The sequence below is a fragment of the Panicum virgatum genome, chromosome 6N (genome assembly GCF_016808335.1).
Source record: "Panicum virgatum strain AP13 chromosome 6N, P.virgatum_v5, whole genome shotgun sequence".
In the NCBI taxonomy this organism is placed as follows: Eukaryota; Viridiplantae; Streptophyta; class Magnoliopsida; order Poales; family Poaceae; genus Panicum; species Panicum virgatum.
The window spans coordinates 28,717,752-28,735,908 of NC_053150.1; the positions used below are offsets into that span (position 1 = coordinate 28,717,752).

Genomic DNA, 18,157 nt, shown 5'->3' on the forward strand with positions numbered 1-18,157 from the left:
TTTTTGGCTTGAGGGGTTTGTTTTTGCCGAAAAGCATTAAAGAGTAAGTCCTTATTTTCAGATTTTAGCTTTCAAGTTCTAGTTCAATTAACCATTCTACATTTGCATCTATCCAATAGCATACATAGTAGAAAACAATTATCTTTTATCATCCAACAAGATTCATCATCATATCTTCTACTTGTTACTCTATGTGGCAAAAGTGTTTAAGCAGTCCCATACCGTGAGAAGCAGACGATTCGAATCGAATTTTTTAACCTTGAAAGGCAAACCTAACTCACACGTCACGTGCAACTTCCGTCGTCACACGGACAACATTTCCCCTTTCTTCCCGGGTTGTGGAACAGGGTCACCGTCCTCGACTACAGAGTACGACGACTCTGCACCCGCATGTGCGTGCATGAGAAACAACGTTCAAAGAAAGTGAAAGGAGAGTCACTTGTCGGGCCGATCAAGTACTCTGCTTACCGATTCCATATTCTCGGCATGTGGCTAGTACGTTCAAACGCTTAACCACCACTACCACACACCGCGGCCTTATCCATTTTCACTAAACAGACGGGGTTTCACAAGTACCACAAGCCCGCCCGTAAACCTTATATTGCAGTGTGTAGTAAACATCCAACTCCTATAATTCTCGTGAGTGACAGGAAATCACTCGACTTCTACCGAATTATTAGCTTAGCCATCTAGTGACCTACAAATGCTAGTATTCAAACATAGGTACCTAGGATTATGCAACTAGGGTTCCAAGCAATTCCTATAACTTAAATGCACAAGTAAATAAATATAGTAAGTTGCATAAAAGGTAAAAATACTGGGTTACGCTCTGGGGCTTGCCTTCCTGAGCAGAGCTAGCCTTGGGCTCTTCTGAACTTTGGTTCAGGTCACCAACAACTTTAATTAGATTAACTTAGGCATCACGCAGCTCACTCTCGGACTCCGGCACAAGCTCGTATGTTTCGTCAGCGAGAGTGGTCGATTCTATATGAAATGCACATGCATGAGTGGTGTGATGATGACACTGTTATTTCTTTCACTATAAAGTTGTAATCCAAAAAAACTAAAATTAAGGAAAACAACCAATTTTCTTCTTATTGGGCAGTCATTTATAAAGTAGAAATTTTATCTATACTAACTCATAAAAGAGCTGGGTGTGCTATTTTTCTTTTATAGAAGTGCAGAAAAAGCATTTCTACCTAATCACCACTAGGGCATTATGGAAAAACAAAATCTAATGTTAAAGCATGTACTGGTGCTGATATTTTTAGGAGAGATGCAGCTCTGAGTAAAGAGTTTACAATAAAATTTTCAGGCCATTTTATGTATCAGGTAAATCAGAAAAATTCATTGAAACAGTTATTGCTAGCAACACAAAAATAATTCCCCGGGATAGAGAATATAAGTGCTGGTAATGATATTTTAACTGAAGATTATATTCTTTATGATAAGCTTGTGGTAAATTTTCCAGAATTAAAAAAGTTACACAACAAGCATGAAAAATAAGATTCCTTTCTAGAGCATATGTAAAGATAAATTTATACAGAGTAGACTACTGGGTTTCAGAAGCTCAAAATTTGCAGACATGCTTAAATATCCAATCAAGGGCTACAGTAAAAATACTAGATTTTTCCATTCGAATAAACTATTTTTCCTTAATTATCACTATTTCCCTTAGCATAAATTGGTTTGGTAAGATAGGCAAGTACCAAAATACTACAAATTTTTCTATAGCATCAAGGAGGCAAAATAAGTCTACAGTAAAAATTTAAGCTCGTTAAACATATTATAACAACCAGAATAAATAAACCTATCAAACCCATGTATAAACCAAGATTTATTCAAACCTAGGGTTAACTATGTCTAAAGCCTTTCAAAATTTTACACATATCTTATCTATTAAAATGTGACCTGCTGTAAAAATTTCACAAGTATAGCTACAATATAACATGCTGCACAAATAGATTCACCATTTCCTTGCCTACCAAATGTTTTATCAAAAACTATTTCTAGGTAATATTAGTTGGTCTGAAATTTTTATAGTAACATTAGAATGATAGGAAAACACTACCATAAAAATTTCATAGCATGACATGGCTCCAAACATTAGTTATTAACAAGACAAGTACAACTAGCTTTCAAAGACTATTAAGTACAATCCTATTTTTACAGCAAAAGTTTCTAACTAACATTTGACATATTATGGTTCCAGAGGATAGATATTTTTTTAAGGATTCCAAAAAGTCTTCATTTGCCCTTTTATGATTTTTCTACGATTTGATATCTATTTTACAAGTTCGCTGGAAAAACAAGAAAACATAAACACAGATTTACAAAGGAACCCTTGGATCTCGCAGAAAACCCCATGGAAGTATAAAACAAATTGCACATCGGCCCTTGGCCAGAGACAGAGCAGGGGAGGCGGATGGCTGGCCGGATTCTGGCGTCTGTGGTCGCCGGCGGCGATGGGGAGGTGGAGGAATAGCACGAGGAGGTTGAGAGCTACCTGTGGGCGGGTTTTGGTGGGCTTGGATGGCCGGGAAAGGGGGCCTCCACGGCGAGCAGCGGCCGGCGGCGCTCCGGCGGGGGAAGGAGGGGGCGGCCGGGCTTGGAAGGACCAGTGAGGGCCGGCGAAGCTCTCTGGGGGTGCGGTTTGGGAGGAGGGAGACTGGAGGTAGGAGCTCGGCGGTGAGGTGCTCGACGGCGGCAATGGCGTGGGCAGCGGCGCTCATGCGCGCGAGCAGGGGCTGCTGGCCTTTTATAGGCGGCCAAGGGAGGGAGGAGGGGGTGTCGTACGTGCTAGGTGCAAGGGAGTGGCTGGCAGGGGGCAGCTCAGCCGTTGGGCGCTGGGTCGGTGCACAGAGCGCCGGCGTCGTGTGCGGCGGGCGCGAGCAGAGGATTGGGCGCTGAGGATTCGCATGGGGGAACGGAGCTCCGCATGGCTGTGGGTTGGGTGAGGGGCTAGCGCTGCGGGTTTGCCGGGCACGCGAGCAGGGACGGCGTTGGTGAGCATGTCGCCGGCAGGCTTCGATAGCCGCGTGGCGGTGAGCGAGCAGGCGGCGCTCTGGTGACAGGGATGGGTCGAGGCGGTGTCAGAGGGGACATGGAGCGCGTGCGCGGCCATTGGGGCAACGAAGCGGTGGCCTGGGGAGGGGTGAGGCGAGCAGAGCTCGTCATCCACCTGGCTGGCGGCCTGGCTCTGCCGGCGCGCGAAAACAGGGGAGGGGGAGAGAGAAGAGAGAGAATTGACCCGGTTTGACTTCGATTTTTCTCCAAAACTTTGAACTGTGCTTGAAAACTTTTGAATACGAAAGTTGCTTAGAATTTCAAGATCTTCAACTTTTGTTTCTACCACTTTTTCATCTGAGGCTCAAATTTTTAATTATAAATCAGATTCTAATGGTAAGGTTTAAAGCCTTTTTGCAAATTCAAATTTTCCCCAATCATTCATGCAACAAATTGAAAAATTGCAGCTGCTCCATTTTTAAAACCCTACAACTTTTGTTTTGGACAAAACTTTAGTTGGGTCCTATTTTTGGAGTTTTTCCATTTTCTCTTTTATTTTAGGTTTGTAACTTGCCTCTAATTGATGCATTATTAAAGAGAAATGAACATATACAAGTAAATACTCTTATGCAAAAATGTATAATGGCATGAATGAAGTGGTTATGCGAGATAATTATGCTTGGTGCCAACTTAAATCACTTTCAGACACCTAGGGTGTCAGAATACTATCATAAAAAGTTTTTCCCACTGGGTGACCAGATAAGGTCTATCCTAAACGGTCAACTTTGTAAAGTTATCCCAAGGAGCATAAAACAAGTTCTTTGAACCCTACACAGGTTGACACGAGTCTCCCGCTTGCTTGGACCACTGAGGGAGTTACATTACGGAGCTTGTTGCTTCGAGTACTTGACGGGTTTTACCTGCTTGCCCAATACACTAAGTTCATAAAGTGTTCTGTTCTCCTTGTGTACCCTGAGTAGTTGTCGAGAGTCTCCTGTTCACCTATGTATCGAAGAAGAACATCCAAGCTCCAAGTACTCGATAAGAGTTCTCCCCGTCGGACAATCAAGTCCATAAGAGCACCGCTCTAACCTACGCATTTCTTTTTCGAAAAGAAATCTGGATTAAGCTACGGCTTAAAACATCCGTTCAGTGCTTTTCCCACTTGGTTAATCCTGCGGGATTCAATCCTAACCGATCAGCACTAAAGTTCTTATTAGAACAATGTAACTCGACCCTACTCGAGGATACTCCGCCTCTTGAGGCACCATAGATACAATTCTTGGTATCCATTATCAAGATTGAGTAGGCGCGATGCCGCCAGAACTCATGCCTTTCGAGTATCAATTACAAGGATTGCATAATCCTATCATAAAACAAGTACTTGACATTACACAAATTTAAAATATTTTGTACAAAGTGCTTGTGGCCCTCACGCCAAATGAATTTTTCAAAACAAATTCACATGAAACTCAAGGGGACCCAGACTTGTTCAAGGTCTCCACTATCTTGTCCACTACCGGGGAGGTCTCTCTCAGGTACTGATTGAATTGATCATCAGTACAATCAGCTTTCGCGCCTTGCCCAAGCTGATCAAGAGGAGTGCGTGGCTAGTAGGACTCTACTAATCCAAGTACATTCCCACGTACTATCGGGTGGTTGTGGAGACATACCTTTCAAAACTCTCGGGTACTTTACGAAGCCTCCCCGCCAACGTGAGCGGTTCGTCTTCATTCCCCTCTGGGATCTCCACAAGCCCTGCCACGTCTTGAGTAGCATCTCTCATCTCTCTAAGCTCTTCGAGCTCCTGCTGCATCAAGTCCCGAGACTTTGGCAGGGCTTTGAGTTGCTTAACTATCACCGCCTCCCGATCAGAGTCTTCTTTGATCTTCTTGAGCTTTTCGATCTCATTTGAGTTTCGGTACATAAGAATCTTTAGATCCAGTACCAAGCTTTCCTCAATCTTTAATGATTTTGAGCAAGCTGTGTACTCAATTAAAAGAAAAGCTTATAAACACCAAGAATAATAATATAGTCGACTGCATAATGCATGTTGAAGACTAACCTTTTCTGGCCTTAGAGAGCTTCTTGATCTTCTCATGAAGGACAACCTTCTCGGACGAGAGCGTTTTCACTCGCTCTCTCAGAGCATTTAGCTCTGAACCATCCTGGGCCTGGCTACCATCCTACCCCAACACCTCATGCCAAAAAGTAAAAACAAGAGGATCAGTATATATTACTCGATCCAAGAAAACAAGTACTCGAAACACTCGACTACTTACCCCCAAAAGCTTGTAAGCAAGCTTCACCTTCTCTTGAGGCAGAGCACTTCCCGATGAGACCTGGGAAGTAGTCGCCCGCACCTCAGAGATTGCCTTTTCTGGCACATCTTTGACCTTTCCCACAGTATTCCCTAGATTTTGGGAATCTAGAGGAAAAATGCATTATAAAACCAAAACAACAAGCGACGGGAAGTAATTTATCAGTTCAAGGCGTCATAAGTTTACCTGTAGGAGTTTCCTCAGGCAGCTTTCCTCCGCCTCCCTCCTCAAGAAGCTTCTTGTCGCCCCCTTCTTCTGGAAGCTTGTCGCTTCCACTGCCCTCCGGGAGCCTTTCATCGCTTCTCTCAGCAGCCGGTAGTGGAGAATTCCGAAGCATGGCATCCGCCATATCCTCTGCCTTGCGAGCACTCATCTCCGGAGTGCTTGGGGGCTTTTCCACTGACGGCTTGGGGGCTGAATCATCTTCAGCTTCCCCCCTTGCCTCCAAAAGTGCATCACTGAAAAGACAAACCAGTTAAGAGGTACTCGATCCAAAGACAATCCTATAATTACAAGTTTCGAGAAACTTACGTAGGGGGCCTTGTTAGGGCAAGCTTCCTTGTGCCAAATTTTTGGGTCGGCCTCACGATGACGGCCTTGCTACCCGTATCCCTGGCATAATGTACATTGGAAATACTCGCCGGTTGAGTAGTCCCAGTCCCCTTTGATGGGTCCGCTGTGGTGGAAGAGACGGTTCGTCCCACCATAGCATCATCCCCAGGTGCTGAAGTCCGTGGCACTTTAGCCGCCGGACTTGAAAAAACAAAAATTTAAATCACAACAAGCAAATCGAAAACGAAAGTACTCGATTGCAATCAACTAAATTACTTACCTGTTGCTAGTAACTTACAAGGAGCTGCTACGTTTCCTCACTACTGACCGCGCACCCTTGGGATGCCTGGCCTGGGTATCTGCACTTGGAGCTATGCTGTGCTGCCCGTCACTCTTCTCTCCAGCTGCTTCTTCATCTGCACAACCAAGGTCAGACGTTAGTACTGATTATATAAAGATCTCACGAGAATATTCTGGGACTTGGTTGACAGTATAAGAACGCGTGGAGAAAGAAAAAGGATGGTTAAATGCCTTGCAACGGAGGACTACTCTTAAAACGATCCATGTCCTCCTACAAAAAGCAAAATTCTATCAAAATCACACTAAGATACGGTACTCGACTACTACAAATCGACTACTTTTACTAGTACCTGCTTCGGAGGATTCGCAGCAGAAAAAGTATCAGGAACAACAGGTAGTCTTTCACATTTAAGTAGTCGCTGAATTCGACTAAACACTTCTTCATCTGAGATCTCTTCCTCCAAGAATTTTGATGAATCAGTTGTTCCCTGATACTAGAAACCAAATGTTTCCCGAGCCTGTAGTGGCTAGATTCTCCTTTTCATCCAGTCGAATACAATAGCCTCTCCAATTAAATCCTTTTGCCTATGATCGACAATTCTTGAAAGAAGCTCAGGGATTTGACTACTGTCGACTGGTTTCTTATTCCACTTAGTCCATTGAATTGGAGGGCCTGGAGTATTCACTGGGATGCTTTCCCATTGGTTCTCCACATAGAACCATTTGGGTTTCCAGTCTATTACCTTGCTACTAAGCTTATAGGGGATATAGACTTCATCCTTCCCCTGCCTAAGCTGGAGACCTGCACCACCTACTACATCTAAAACATAGGAATCTGGCTGTGGTTTAAGATGGAATATAAACTGGAAGAGTTCAAAATGGGGCTCGATGCCCAGGAAAGCTTCGCACAAATGCACAAAGATAGAAATATGAACAAAGGAATTGGGGGTCAAGTGATGAAGCTAGATTCTGTAGTAGCACAGGAGCCCAGAGAAGAAAAATGAACAAGGGAGCCCCAATCCCTGTTCCAAATAAGGAGCAAAGGTTACGATTTTGCCCGTATTTTCATACGGACGATCCTCACCCAAGGCAGGATGCCATTGGATGGCGGATTTTTCCGCCAAAAGACCAACAAAAACGATGGTTTCTAGGTCAGATTCAGAACACTTACTTGAGACCCATCCCTCCTCGCGGGTTGGTTCCGCAGCTACACCCTTGCCTTTGCTCGACTTCTTTGGAGCCATCCGGAAATTCACAGAACGCTTCACGCGCATAAACTAGCTAAAACCCAAATGGATTTGGGGGCAAGGGAAGCAAGGAATTTTAGATCTGAAAGCTTGATGTTAAGAGCAAGGACAGATCTAAACAATAAAAGGAGAATGGTGGCCGGTGGGGAAAAAACCTAGTTACCGTTCTATTTTATAGTAGGTGGTGGCAACACGGTAAATACCCAGAAGGTTAACAGTCAGTTACCAATTGCGGAAAAAATAGGATTTTCTGAGACATTTCTTTTTTCTAAGATTACATTCTGGAAAAAGAAAACACTCACATCCCTGGACAACTACTCGACTCATCTTCCTTCAACTGGGATTACATTCCAAGATAAAGGAAAAGTACTCGACACAGTACAACTACTCGATTTTACAACTCGAGTATTTCTTCCTAACTAGCTTTACAACGACTCGGACATGCATGCACACCGTCTGGATCTCTTGGAGCTTCTAGTCAAGGCCTGCTGTAGCTAGATTAGCCCGAGGCCGTGACAAAGTACAAACTTGTTATTCCCATCAAGGGAATAATGATAACCGTATTCTGGGAAAAAAAGTTTCAAGAGTTTGGAGGCAGATTATAGTAATCGCCTCGCAAGATCTCTTATAGCATCTTACGGAGAAATTTCTCCTTCTCCCTGAATACGTTGTGACAAGATTAAGTCTCCTTACAAGAGATGTCAGTTCCTAGGTACCCACAACTTGGGAACCCCAAGAGTGTGACACAACTAGCTGCAACCAGTCCACAGAGAACCTGCCTCATTGGAATATGCAAGGACATGATGTCCAACATAGATCCAATGAAAGCATTGGGGTTGCAGAATGAGGTAGCAAGGACTTCTCTTGTCACTCACAAGTTCTCCTCTAGCAACTTTTGCTGGAAAGGACTACATAAATATCAGGAGGGCGAGAGCAAGAACACCAAACACAAGCCATAGCTTCAGAATACTGGTTCTTCTGGCAAAGGAATCTCACCCACCTTTTATAGCCACAAGGGGTCTTACTGGAGGACAACCCGTGATGCCATAGTGGTAGCACTCACAAATGCAATAATATAGATTCTCCATACAGTACAGTCCCATGTGAACGTATAGTAAAAGGATATACATCCCGGGTTTTATTTCTGAAGATATTTCGGGTGCAATCAGTGTGGCGTATCCAGTCGAATCATTTTTTTGGGATTTTATACCCGAAAAAGGGGTCTTTTCAGATACCGGACCTGATTAAACCTGCAGATATTCTGAAGAATAAAATCTGATGCCACGTCTTAGATCCTTAATTCCAAATCTTTGCTCAGAGGCTACCTACAGAATATGGGATTTTGATTTAAGGCTCGGGGGGCTGCGGGATATGTGCATCAGAGATTTATTTTTCAATTTTTTTGGAAAATAATGAAGGAAAAAGACTGAAGTGACCCTCAGCCTGATTCTGTGATTCAACCTAAGGCTCGGGGGTTACTCCATATGGAGCGCAAGTACTTCGCGCACCATATATGATCAAGATTTCGGGGCTTGAGCACCTCACAGCCTCGAAGCAATTGGAGGTACTTGGAGGACTACTCGACATGTATGAAGGAAGGCCCAGAAGCAATCAGGAGGATGTTCTGACTACTTGAAGTACTCGAAGATGTCCAGCCAAGTACTCGACGCCTGCAGGACTCGGCTACGAAGAGCTCGGGGGCTTGTCAGACCCAGGGCAGCGGGACTGCTTATAGGCATAGAATATTCTAGAGTAAGGGATATCTTATGGATGTAACTAGCTTATGGATGTACCTTACTTCTCTTGTAACTACCCGAATAGGCGTAGAACTAGCTGCAGTACAAAGAAAACTACCCGATTGTGTTGTAGTAGGACTCCAACTGTACTCGGCTAGGACTTTCCATGTAATCTTATTCCCCTGGATATATAAGGGCAGGTAGGGACCCCCTCGAAACATCATCAACACCTAAGGCAATACAAACAACCACAAAGGACGTAGGGTATTACGCAACTCGCGGCCCGAACCTGTCTAAATCTTTGTGTTCCTTGCACCATCGAGTTCCAGAGCAGTCGATCCCTAAATACAAATCTTACTGCTAAGGGTATCCCTGAGCAGGCTTGGCGGTAAACACCGACACCGGCCCCACCAACAAGAAGCCAGATCAGCCGCCAATTTGGAGAGCAGCCCCGGCTCGCAACGCCGTAGCAGCGTCACTTCCACGGAGCACCCAGCCAGAGGTCAACCCGCAGTGGTTGCGGACGAGCCAGAACATTATCTGGTTGATGACATCACCGTGAGGACCCCCTGCGAGCTTCTATATCAGCAGAGGAAAAAGATCAAATTGGTCGCACACGGCATTGCTGAAGTACCTGTCCAAGGTGGGACAATTCATGGCATGCCGATTCCAGAAGGATATGCTAGGGTCATGGTCGATCTAGTCGAGCCAGGATGGGAAGACCTCGACCTCGAGATCCCTGGAGGCGATGAAGAAGAGGAACTCGGATAGGCCGTCCACACATGGATCTGTTGGAACAAGCGCTACATACGATTTGCATCATCAAAAAGGCTCGGATTACATTTCGCCGATACACCAACTCCCGGCTCCGAGCCCGCAATTTCACCAGCAGCTCAAAGTGGTCCCACGCCGGCTCCAGAAAGGAGTCCCACTCCAGCACCAGAAAGGAGTCCCACTCTGGCTCCGAGATCACCACCGGCACTAGAAAGGAGTCCCAGTCCGACTCCAAGATCAGTACCGGCAGCAGAAAAGAGTCCCAGTCCGGCTTCCGATGATGCAAGGGACTCAAGTCCCAGTTCAGGGCCTTGGGTCCCACCGTCACCTCCTCCAAAGGCAAAGAAGGATAGCACGAAGGCTTGGGTCCCACCGTCACTGCCTCCGAAGGCGAACAAGCAGAGCACAAAGGCTGGGGTCCCGCCGCTGCCGCCTCCTAGGAAGAGCAAACCCCCAAAGAAGAAAGAAAAGCTTCCACCAGAGAAGTTAGCATACGAGATGACTCTGGATGAATTGGAAGAAAGTGTGGTCAAGCATATCAGGGATCATTTCGCGTCAAAAAAGCCTCCACCGAAGCATTTATGGTCAGCGGAAGATAAGAAATACTTCAGAACTTTACTCCAACCGAAGCACAAAGCACCCCTATCAGACTACGACTGCCAGATCACAAAGTCCTATGAGAAAAAAAGTAATTGTTGGTACAACCAAGTTCCCTAGCTCGGACAACAGTCCAAGCAATCAATACCCCCGCTGAAAGTGCTTTCCGAGAAGGATGCAGCTACTGCTCAATTTTTGCTGGAAAGCGGCCTAACAAAAGCTCAGCTCCAAGGGGCAGAAATCGAGGGTCACCTAGGGGCAAACAAAAAACCATTCAAGTTGGGGGAACCTCTTATATGGGAAGAGTTGATTCCGCGGCTACCAACTAGGATGCGTGAGTTGCATGCATGGTACCTAAAAGCAAGTGCAATGAAGGATGTAATGTTCCATGCTCGAGTTCAAGATAGACATTTCAATCGGGGGATGGATGACGTATGGATTGAATTTGAAAATCTTTATGATCTATACCATCAAGATGCCTTAGACAAGTCTCTCCTCAGTGTATTTTATATGTAAGTGTTTCCTATCATTTGTATAGTACTCTAGCTCTACTAATTATGTGTTTTCTCATCCTCTCCCTTTTGTTTAAATCATGTAGGATGAAGGTGCAAGAATTCCAGAAAAAGGGTACTATCACGTCGGCTTCATAGACCCATATAACGTATATTAGGAAAGTGTCAGGAAATAGCCTAATCGGACCGAGAACAACATACTCAAGGCCTTGTATAAACAGAATTCATGTCAATACATTATGTTACCGTACAACTTCGAGTGAGTTCTTTACCTTTTTTCTTGACTTGACTATATATGTGTATATATATCAAACATTTCTTATACATATATGTGTATGAAACAGATTCCACTGGATCCTTCTTATTATCAAGATCGATAGATGCCGAGTTTGGGTGGAAGCCAACATATTATTACCAAGACCTCATAAACATCATCCAAAGGGCATGAGCTCGCTTTCTCAAAAAATATATAGGAATCGCGTCAACACCATGCGATCTAGAATTCAACACTAACTTTCCTGTACGAATACATATCGCACATCTACTATCGTTTATTTAAACAACATATATATTTCATAACCCATATATATATATATATATATATATATATATATATATATATATATATAGTGTTTCAAACAGCAACAAGGAAACAACCTATGTGGCTACTACGTATGTGATCATATGATAGGTTTTTGCACCCGCAGCTCGATGACACAACATGAATTCAATGTACGTACATAGAACAACATTACTAACAATTACTTGCATTTAGTTCCATCTAGGTATTAATTGAAAATATTGGTGTTTGCACTTGACAGATTACTACTATGGCGGAGAAGCTCATCGAAGTGAAAAGAATCAAAGCAATTCAAGAATCAATCTGTGGATTCCTGGTAGATGAGGTCCTAAATCCAAATGGAGAATTTTATGCAGATCCTAGGATAAGTGTGGGTCGAGCGGATTCGAATAAGGACATCAGCGATGATGAGGCAGCGGAGACTTAGTATCTTGTACAAATTTGTCGAGCATAACTTATGTGCATGACAACTTGTACATATATTATGAATCCCGAGTGCATTATTATCATATATTAGAAGTACATATAATATTTCAAGTATATATAATTATAATAAATGTATTCTCTTGTATGCTAGATACGAATATATATGAATACGCAGACGTACATGAATATAAATATGCAGACATACACGAATACGAATACGCAAACATACACGAATACGAATTAGTTCAAACCTAAAAAATAAAAAATCAGAAAAGAAAAAAAAAGACATTTAGTACCGGTCGGTATCACCGACCGGTACTAAATGGCTGCACAAGGCACGCCTGCATGGCAGGCACTTTAGTACCGGGCGGCCTGACCGGTATTAAGTGACGGCGCACTTAGTACAGGCCAGGCGGTACCTGGCGGGCACCCGGTACAAACCGGGGGTTTTTCGCCCGGTACAAATGAAAGATTTTCTAGCAGTACAAGCACATCTTTATTTAAATTAAAGTACCAAGGATTATTATTTGCATTTGGGCAATAAATAGCTAACAGTTATAAATAGCCTATCTTCTAATGGACATTCTGCACATGATCTATTTTAGAATTTCTTTTGGTAAAAACAGGACGACGGATTTCCTTGTCTGTGCTGTATTTCCTCTTTAGAATCATTTTTGTCATCCCTATATTTTCATTTGAAATCCAACATAAATGTTCATTTATTAGTTGTAGTATGAGCTCTCAAAACAGAGGAAAATTTGTTCCATAGGCGGCATTTAATTGTGACTTATTGTGTATATGTACATTATTCTGCCTTATGCCTTTCCAAAACTCTTTGTTTGTAATCCTGTTTTCAATCAGTGCGTACATTATGTATTCCTAATGAGCATAATTCTTTTGTACTGTTGCAGGATTCAAAGATTTTCTGAGCTTGATTTTGGTACACCTAAAATATCATTTCATGACTCAAAGGCCAACCATTTTCCCTAGATTTTGGCGCACACATTCTCTGCAAGCAGGACGGATCTGATCCATAAAAACTTTGAGCAGTAGTTATATTTGGACAGACACATCTGTATTCAAATAATCTGTAAAAACAAGTTTTTCATTTCTTATCACATTGGTAGTGAATAGTCAAGATTGACATAATAGGGAAACGCTCGACGAATGCCTGTGGTGCCAAGCAAGAGCCCAATTTGGGTGATGAAAAGGTGCTAGAGCTCCTTTTGGTTGATGATGCTGTCTTGGAGCATGTCGTGCTTAGCTAACTGTGCCGGTGGCAGATGCTGGAGACTAGATTATCATGAAAATTTCTTTATCATCGGTAGCAACACACAGACACTCAACTAGTAGAAGGATAAGATTAGAGGTAAATTGGTCTATTTCCTTATGCGAAAAATGAAATGGAAAAGAACATGAGAGAGATTGAAAAAAGAAGAAAAAATTTTCAAATCCAAAGAATTCATATATGAAAAGACATATTTTAAAAAAATTGCAAATTGAAGATTAAAAGATAGGAGATGTGCGAATTTAGTGTCAAATATCGAAATTTCCGAAGAGGTTATACCGTGCAAAGTTGCATCCCCGTCCGCTCGTGCAAAGTTGCATCCCTGTCCGCTCCATTTACCATTTACTCCGTCCAACCCGTGCCGCCGGGCACATGTGCCTCCCCGAGATGGTACATCAAACAAAGCAATTAACTCTCTCGACTCTTCTATTCCCCATCTACAGTTCAGAGCGCGGCGGAGTCGGGCGATTCTCGATCCCGCGCCCGTTCCTCGCCGATTCCTCCTCTCCGACGGCCTCGCCGGCGTTGGAGAGTTGGGAATCGGCTTGAGAAGTGGGCGCGGTCCTGTGTATAGGTAGTTTTTCTACTAGTTTTAGTTTTCTCAGTAGATTAGGGTTCCAGCTGCCGGCTCCGCTGGTGGCAGTTAGCTTTCCGGTTGGTGGCCGTGATGTGCCATCTACTGGCGCTTTTGTCCCTCCGAGGCTCCTCCGGTGGTTGTGGCGGTGACGACGCAGCTCCTGGTGAAGCTCTTGTGAGGTATGTTCTACACCAACTTGAGCCAGGTTGGTGGTTTGGGATCCTTTTTTGGGTCTTCTATTCATCGATTGGAATCGACCGGTTCTTGGTTTTGTTCTTCACGGGAGTTGGAGGACAACCGAACGGTTGCTACGGTCGATGTTGATGAAATCCATCGAGGGCACCGATGTTGTTGGGCTTCGTCGTTGTCTGGAGGTCACTCGCCTCGACGAAGATTTGCTAGAGCGTTCATTGATCTACATGCACATGTGTGCCGACTCATGGAGCATCAAAAAAAGTTTCTTCGTTGAGGTAAAATCTCGACGTTGTTCTCGTCGACGAGCGCGAGCTCTGGGCTCCGGCGAAGACGGCAACCGGGAGGCTTTACAAGGACCACGATGTAATTTTTGTTTTCTTCAGAGGTGTCTTTGTAAGACTGCTGATGTAATCTTTACCATGAATAAATAAAATTCATCCCGGCTTTCTCAATAAAAAAAAGTAGGGGCAACCAGGTAATCTCCCTCGCGCGCAGGGAGCGAACAGGTGGTGACTGGTGAGAGTATATAATTGGCAGGGGAGCAGGCCGAGCAGCAGAAGCCTGCGGGGGCGTGATAAGCGGCGGCCACCACCACCTACCGTCGGTCCCCCTCCTCCCCTCCCCACAGTGGCACAGCACAGCAGTACAGCACATCATCCATCCATTCCTGCTCTCATCCATGCGTAGTACAGCCGAGTCCCCACCCCGCCATGTCTGCGTCCATCCGAAGGATGGAGGAGGGACGGCGCACGCACGGCCGGCCTTCCTGGAGGCGAGGCGGGAGGAGAGAGAACGGCACCATGACTTCTTCCTCTCTTCCTATCCTTCTTTTCCTACCAATGGAGCGTGACTTTTCTAGAGAGAGAGAGGGGCAGCGGCGAGAGCGACTCGGCGGAAGGGAAAAAAAACGGATGGGCACGCAGGCGTGCGCGGTGGTGCCCCTGTGCACGGCCGCGTGCTGCACCCCACCCATCATCCATCACCCTCATTGACGCCACCACCTGCCTGCTTCCCCTTCCCCCGTCTCTAGAAGACAGAGAGAGAGGGGGGAGGGAGAGCGCACGCGGATCCAAGCATGCCCGCCCAGACCTCCCCCTCTCCTCCGGGGGATGCGTGGAAGCAAGCCGAATCAGGGCAGGGCCCTGCCCTGGAGCGCGAGGGCGAGACGAGATAGCGCCCCCACTGCTCCCGTCCACACACCATTACCACCACCGCCTGCCCACCCACCCCGTCTACCACCACCATCTCCGCTGCTGATAGGATGATGATGGGTGGAGAGAGAAACCAGAAGAGAGAGAGAGAGTTGAAACTCCATCCAGCCAGACGGTCGGTGGCGTTTCTTGCCTGCCGGCCGGGCATGCGTGCTTCGGCTCCCCATACTCCTGTTGCCACCAATCCATGGGCCTTTTTGGGTTTTCGACCTCGCCTCACCCCATGGGTCAGGTCAGAGGAGAGCCGAGAGCTCTCCCCGTCACACGCCGCCCGCGGCAGGAGAGAGAGAAAGCAGGCAGCCGGGCTGCGGCCGGGCAAGAAACTTCCCCCACCTCCCTCCTCGCCTTTATTTCTATACTCGATATTGTCGTCTCCTTCCTCGGTCCCATCTCCTCCCCGCCCCCTGCTCCGCCTTTTCCTCTCCGGTTCCTCCTCCTCCCCCTCGCCTCGCCTCCCCCGCGCTCCCTTTCTTGCGGTGTGGGGGAGTTGAGGAGGTGAGCAGCTGAGGTCCGGCGAGGCCAGGTTAGGCGGCCATGGCAGCTGGCAAGAAGGCCAGGGTCGTCTTGGCCCAGCCGGCGGCGGGGGCGCTGCCGCCGCGCCCGCCGGCGCTCTTCTCCCGAGCGCCCGGCCCCGTCCGCGGCTCCGGGGAGGAGGCGTACAGGGCCAGGCTTAGGTACCAGGCCCTCCTCCATGACTACCAGGAGCTCGTCAAGGTGATTCCCTTCTCTTGTTCAACCTCCTGTCGATGCCGATCTGATCTCGCCTGATCTGGGTTTTGGAGGGTTTTGTGCCCGCTGATCGTTCTGGAGCTGCGCTTGATCTGTGGTTTTTTGGGGATTTGTTGGCCGCTCTTTCAATCCCTGGCTCTTCACTTAAGTTTTACGCTGCTCGATCTGCGTTATTTTTTCCTCGCGGTTTTGTGAATCCTGTGTGTGGCCTTGTCTTTTGCGGAGGTTTTTGTCAGAATTTCTTGTGGATCTGCTGTAATTCTTAAGTTCAACCTGTTCTTCACTACGCTTGAAATTGATTTGGGCTTACGGCTGTAACTTTGAGAGAGGATCACGCGAATTAGAGCGGTGTTAGCTTTTTGTAGGTTTAATACATCTCTGTGATTTGCAATTCGTTTTGTGGGACGTGCTATTTTCGTGATATGGAGTGTGAAAGCTTTTCAGAAATGAGGGATTAGGACTTCCACTATTTTGTTGGTTTATTATCTCAAGTTCGCTGGTATCTGATGATGACTGGTTCACATTAATTTGCTCAGGAAGCTCAAGCAAAGAAGAGGAGGCTGCACATGGAGAGGCTCAACAAGCAGAGGCTACTGGCTGAAGTCAAGTAATCCTCCGATCATACCATTTTTTTCTCTAGTGTGTTATGTTATATCTATGTGTGTATGTGTGTGTTTTGATATCTCTATGTGTGTGTTATGTGATCTGTGTGTGTGTGTGTGTGTGTGTGTGTGTGTGTGTGTGTGTGTGTGTGTGTGTGTGTGTGTGCGCGTGCGCGTGCGCGCGCGCGTGTTATCAACTTATCTTTCTGGGTGTGTGTTATGCGATACTATCTATGTGTGTGTGTGTGTGTGTGTGGCATTACTTCTAATTTATAGTGTAAACCCATTCTGTTGCAGATTCTTGAGGAAGAGATACAAATCCATGTCTGAAAACCCATCTCAGACAATTGTTTGTAGAGTGAGGAATCCAGCAATGCGGCCGGCACGTCGCACTGCTGCTTGGGCCAATGATGCTCAGCACCGGTCGATTCAAGCCATTGGGAGTTCCAGCAGAAGCCAGCTGGTGCAATGGAGACAAGATGATTCTCCAAGAGCATCTCCGGTGATTGACCTCAATGAGGCCTGTGAGCCGGTAATATTTGTCATCGTCCATTTCACCTCTTGCAATATCCATGAATTTTGTTATCTGGACTGGTTCGTCTCATTTCAGGGTTATGAGATTGAAATGGGTGACCATCATGGTTACGGGGAGCCTCTTGGCATCAACAATGTGAGGAGGTACCTGATGGAAGGTGTCGCTGCTGCCGGCCCTAGCGAGGTGCGAATTCCTGCATTCTGGGATGCCCGGAGTCTGGAGGGCCGAGCTGGGAAGAGGAAGATCTCATGGCAGGATCAGTTGGCCCTGAGAGTATAGGCAATGACAGTATTTAGCCGAAGTACCATAGTAGTAGGATCTGTATGTGTCATCGCTAGCTGGTCACCAGATGTAAAAGGATCTGCAGGATAATCTGGATGGTTGTTTACCCATGTCTCGTGATGAAAACATGGGCTGCCTTGTGATAGCAAGGTAGGCGTGATGGCTGTCACCAAAAATGTTAAGGCAAATCCTAGTGTGGAGGGCTAATGGTTCAATGAGAGATGTACCTTCTGAGGCAGCAGTTTCTCCTGTTATTCTAGAATGTAAAGTTGAAGAAATGCATGATGTCACTCTCCTGAGGTTGAACAAAAAAAAAAAAGGGAGGGGGCCGTTGGGGTGGGGTATCCGGCATGGGATGATTGATTGCATCTTGGTTACCTACAGTTGCACCTGTTGTTTCTGTGCTTATTGTACATATGATGTAGAAATGCTGTCTATATGCATGAGTTAAAATTGTTTCGGTAGTGTGATGTCAACTGCATGCATATGCATAATCTATCCCCAGAATGCCTCTTGATGCAGGACTAGTGGTTCTATATGAGAGAAGTGCTTCTGAGGCAGGTATTCATTTGGAGCTGAAAATGTGTGTTTGGTCTCCTGACATAGTAATTATAAAGTTCAACAAGAAAGAAAGGGGGAATACAAATTTTGCAATCTTCATTAGAGCTTGTTTGGTTAGACATGGAT

At 45.6% G+C, this 18,157-nt stretch overlaps 1 protein-coding gene across 2 annotated transcripts; it reads left to right on the plus strand.

The window, feature by feature from the left end:
• The first annotated feature begins 14,694 nt into the window (after positions 1-14,694).
• Positions 14,695-17,789, plus strand: LOC120678833. Of its 2 annotated transcripts, XM_039960225.1 has the most exons (5): positions 14,695-15,894; positions 15,925-16,036; positions 16,588-16,658; positions 16,951-17,185; positions 17,264-17,748. In XM_039960225.1, the coding sequence occupies exons 1-5, from the start codon at positions 15,857-15,859 to the stop codon at positions 17,465-17,467; spliced, it is 660 nt and encodes a 219-aa protein (XP_039816159.1). In that variant the 5' UTR covers positions 14,695-15,856; the 3' UTR covers positions 17,468-17,748. The 2 variants fall into 2 exon arrangements, with proteins under 2 accessions (XP_039816159.1, XP_039816158.1); XM_039960224.1 differs by having other exon boundaries at positions 14,695-16,036; positions 17,264-17,789.
• The last annotated feature ends 368 nt before the right edge of the window (positions 17,790-18,157 follow it).